Genomic DNA, 3858 nt, shown 5'->3' on the forward strand with positions numbered 1-3858 from the left:
TCAGTTCTCGTCCTACCCCAAGGACAAGCACTGCAGTGGGATTAAGTCCTGGTGATGACATGACTCAGAAGTCACCACAGAAGACTTCTCCTCTGACAAAGGTGAGCAAGGACGGATTTTTTTTTTTTCTATGTAGGATACAGAAGCTCAGGAGAATAAATGTAAGTTGATCTCTTTTAAGTTTGTTTATAATAACTAAATTTACAATAGAGTCATATTTTTCATTATTGATTCTTCTAGTAAATCCTATAAGAGATACTCGATTTAGTTGCTTCAGAGTTTTTATTGATTTATTTTTAATTTTTTAGTAACAACTATATTGAGGTACAATTTATATATTACAGAGTTTACCATAAGTGTATGATTCTATGACTTTTAGTTTATTCACAAAATTGTGCAACCATTTTTACAATCAATTTTAGAACAGTTTCATTACCCTCAAAAAGAAACCCTGTGCTTTTAGGAGTTGGCCCCTATTTCTCCTCCTCCCTAACCCTAAGCAGTCACTGATATATTTTCCAAGGATTGCTTCTTCTGGGCACTTCATATAAATTGATTTGCGCAATATGTATGGTCCTTTGTGACTGGCTTCTTTTACTTAGTATAATGTTTTTAAAGTTCATCTATGTTGTAGAATGTATTAGTACTTCATTCCTTTTTACTAGCAGTAATAATCTACGGTATGGAACAAACAAAACCAAACTGAGTGCCATCAAGTCGATTCCAACTCATGGTGAGACCCCCATTGAGTTTCCAAGGCTGTAAGTCTTTATGGAAGTAGATCGCCCCATTTTCCTTCCATGGAGCTGAACTGCTGACCTTGTGGTTAGCAGCCAAATGTCTTATTCACTGTGCTACGAGAGCAGCTTAGCGTGGATATAGCATATTTTATTTATCTATTAATCAGTTGATAGACTGAGTTTTTTCCAATTCTTGGTTATTATGAGTAACAAAGCTATGAACGTTCATGTACAAGTTTTTATATAGACAGGTTTTAATTTCTCTTGGATATATACCTAAGAGTAGAATTGCTGGGTCATATCGTAACTTTATATTTAATCATTTGAGGAACTGCCACTTAGTTTCCAAAGCAGCTATAGCATTTTACATTCCCACCAGCAGTTTATGTGAGAGTTCTGATTCTTCCATATCCTTGCCAACACATGTTACTGTCCCTCTTTTTGAATATAGCGATCTTGATGATTATGAAGTGGTATTTCATTGTAGTTTTGAATTGCACGTTCCTGATGGCTATTGAAATTGAATTTCTTTCTTTTCCATGTGCTTATTGGTTATTTGGGTATTTTCTTTAGAGAAATTCCTGTTTAGGTCCTTGGCCCATTTTTTAGATTAACTTGTCTTACTATTGTTGAGGTCAAGCGTTCTTTATATACCCTAGATAGAAGTTTCTTATGAGATACATAATTTGTAAATACTTTTTCCCATTGTTTTACTTGTACCTTTGCTTAGTTGATGGTGTCCTATGAAGCACAATAGTTTTAAACTTTGATGAGGTACAATTTATTTTTTTATTTGTTGCTTTTACTTTTATTTTTTATAGTGATTTGGGTGAATATTTACATAGCAAATTCACTTTCCATACAGCAGTTCACATACACTGTGTCTCATGACATTGACCACGATGCAACAGCTCCCCTCCCACTTCCTTCCGACAGTCACCTCTTCCCTGTGTCCATCACTCCATGCACTCCTGCCCCATGAGCTGTCTCCCTGTGCATAAACAGCCCTTCTTTCTCCCATGATTGTTCTTTCCAAGCAAGTGTATCTGCCTCAGGTAAATGTTCACCTTCTATGACTGTCTTTTGTTTGGCTGGAAGCCACAGGTGTGGGTTCATTTCCAGACCTGAAGGGCAGCTAGGGGTTATAGTCTCAGTAGTTCCACCAGGCTCTATCAGACCAGCAAACCTGGTTGCTCTTTTTTTTTTTTTCCAAATGGTTTTGAGTTTTGTTCCACATGGTTCTCCTTCTATATCCAGGATCTCCTACATAGATCCCCCTCCAAATGGTTGACAGTGGTAGCCAGGCACCATCTAGTTCTTCTGTTCTCGTAGTTGTATAGGCTGCAGATCTCATGGTGTACCCATCACTAGGACTAATTCTTTCCATCAATCTTTGGTTTTCTTCATTCTTCTTTGCTCTGGATGAGGAGAGACCCATTTTTACATCTAGATGGTTGCTTGCAAGGTTTTAAGATCCCAGTACTACTCGCCACAGTAGGAGGTGGAACAATGTTTTCTGTAGTATGTTATGCCATTGAGCGTGATGTCCCCTGTGACTATGGTCCTGAGCCCACAGGTTCAACTACTCAGTTCCTCTAGGTAGTTGGATGTGACCAAGAAGTGACTACAACCTTGTCCCTTGTCAGCTCTACTTTACACCTGGGAATTCTTACAGATCATACAAATACACTTATAGGGCCATTGTCTGCCAACTTTGTGCATGGTATTGGGTACAGTCCCTGCTTCATAGACATACCTAATAGTTCAGCCTATCCACTCATCTATTCACTTGTATAGCCATGTTTGTCTTCACTGACATACAGTACTGTATGTGTAAAAAGGTTCATGTTTGTAGTCTGTAACTCCCATGGACCTCTGTATGTCTTCCTCTTCCTCAATGCCACCGTGTTGATCACTCACATTTGGTACATTGCCCTTCTCTTCACCCAAATCAATACTTATGTCTACCTAACTAACAGTATTCCCTCCCTTCCCCTCCCACCCCTGGTAACCAACAAAGAAAATTTCCTTCCATATTTAAACCTTTCCTTGACTTTTACAATAATGGACTAATAAAATATTTATCCTTCTGTGATTCACTTATTTCACTCATCATAATGTCCTCCAAATTCATCCACGTTATGCAGTGTTTTGCAGATTCTATGTTTTTCTTTAGGGTTGCATAGTATTCCATTGTGTGTATGTACCAAAGTTTGGTTATTCATTCCTCAATTGATGGACACACCTAGGTTGTTTCCATCTTTTGGCTATTGTAAATAGTGCTGCGATGAACATGGGTGTGCATATGTCTGTTCTTGTGGTGGCTCTCACTTCTTTAGGATATTTACCTAGTAATGGAATGGCTGTATCAAATGGTATTTCTTATTCCAACTTTTTTAGGAATTGCCATACTGCTTTCCACAATGGTTGTACCATTTTATAGTCCCATCAGCAGTGTATGAGAGTCCCAATCTCTACACATCCTCTCCAGCATGTTATTTTCTGTCTTGTTGAACTTTGCTACTAGTGCTGGGGCAAGATGGTATCTCATTCTTATTTTGATTTTCATTTCTCTAATGGCTAATGATCGTGAGCATGTCTTCATATGTTTGTTGGCCGCCTGAATATCCTCCTTGGTGATTTGTCTATTCATGTCTTCTGCCCATTTTTTAATTTTATTATTTGTCTTTTGATTATTGAGGTGTTGGAGTTTTCTATAAATTCTACAGATAAGTCCCTTGTCAGATACGTCATTGCCAAATATTTTTTCCCAATCTGTAGATTCTCTTGTGACTCTTTTGGAGAAGTCTCTGGAAGCTCATAAAAGTTTAATTTTTAGAAGGTCCCAATCATCTGGTTTTCTGCTGTTTGTGCATTTTGGGTTATGCTTGATAGTCTATTTATGCCTTATATTAGAGTCCTTAAATTTGCCCCTAGATTTTCCTTGAGGAACTGTATGTATAGTTTTAGGTTTCACATTTAAGTCTTTGATCCATCTGGAGTTCGTGTTTGTGTATGGTGTGAGGTACAGATCTTGTTTCATTTTTCTGCAAATGGACCTCCAGTTTTGCCAGCACCATTTATTAAACAAACATTCTCTTCCCCATTTAATGGATTT

At 37.7% G+C, this 3858-nt stretch overlaps 1 protein-coding gene across 1 annotated transcript in view; it reads left to right on the plus strand.

Moving 5' to 3' along the window:
* The window catches only part of ULK4 (unc-51 like kinase 4), a gene marked incomplete at its 3' end in the record, with an annotated part of 718552 nt that overhangs the window by 103769 nt on the left and 610925 nt on the right, over window positions 1-3858 (plus strand). The window contains exon 11 of the mRNA XM_007949711.1: window positions 5-101. Within this exon, the coding sequence (XP_007947902.1) occupies window positions 5-101 (97 nt within the window). The remainder of the gene's footprint in view (window positions 1-4; window positions 102-3858) is intronic.

The sequence above is a fragment of the Orycteropus afer genome, unplaced genomic scaffold, assembly GCF_000298275.1.
Source record: "Orycteropus afer afer isolate SDZICR_OR568_19922 unplaced genomic scaffold, OryAfe1.0 scaffold00250, whole genome shotgun sequence".
NCBI classification, from domain to species: Eukaryota; Metazoa; Chordata; class Mammalia; order Tubulidentata; family Orycteropodidae; genus Orycteropus; species Orycteropus afer.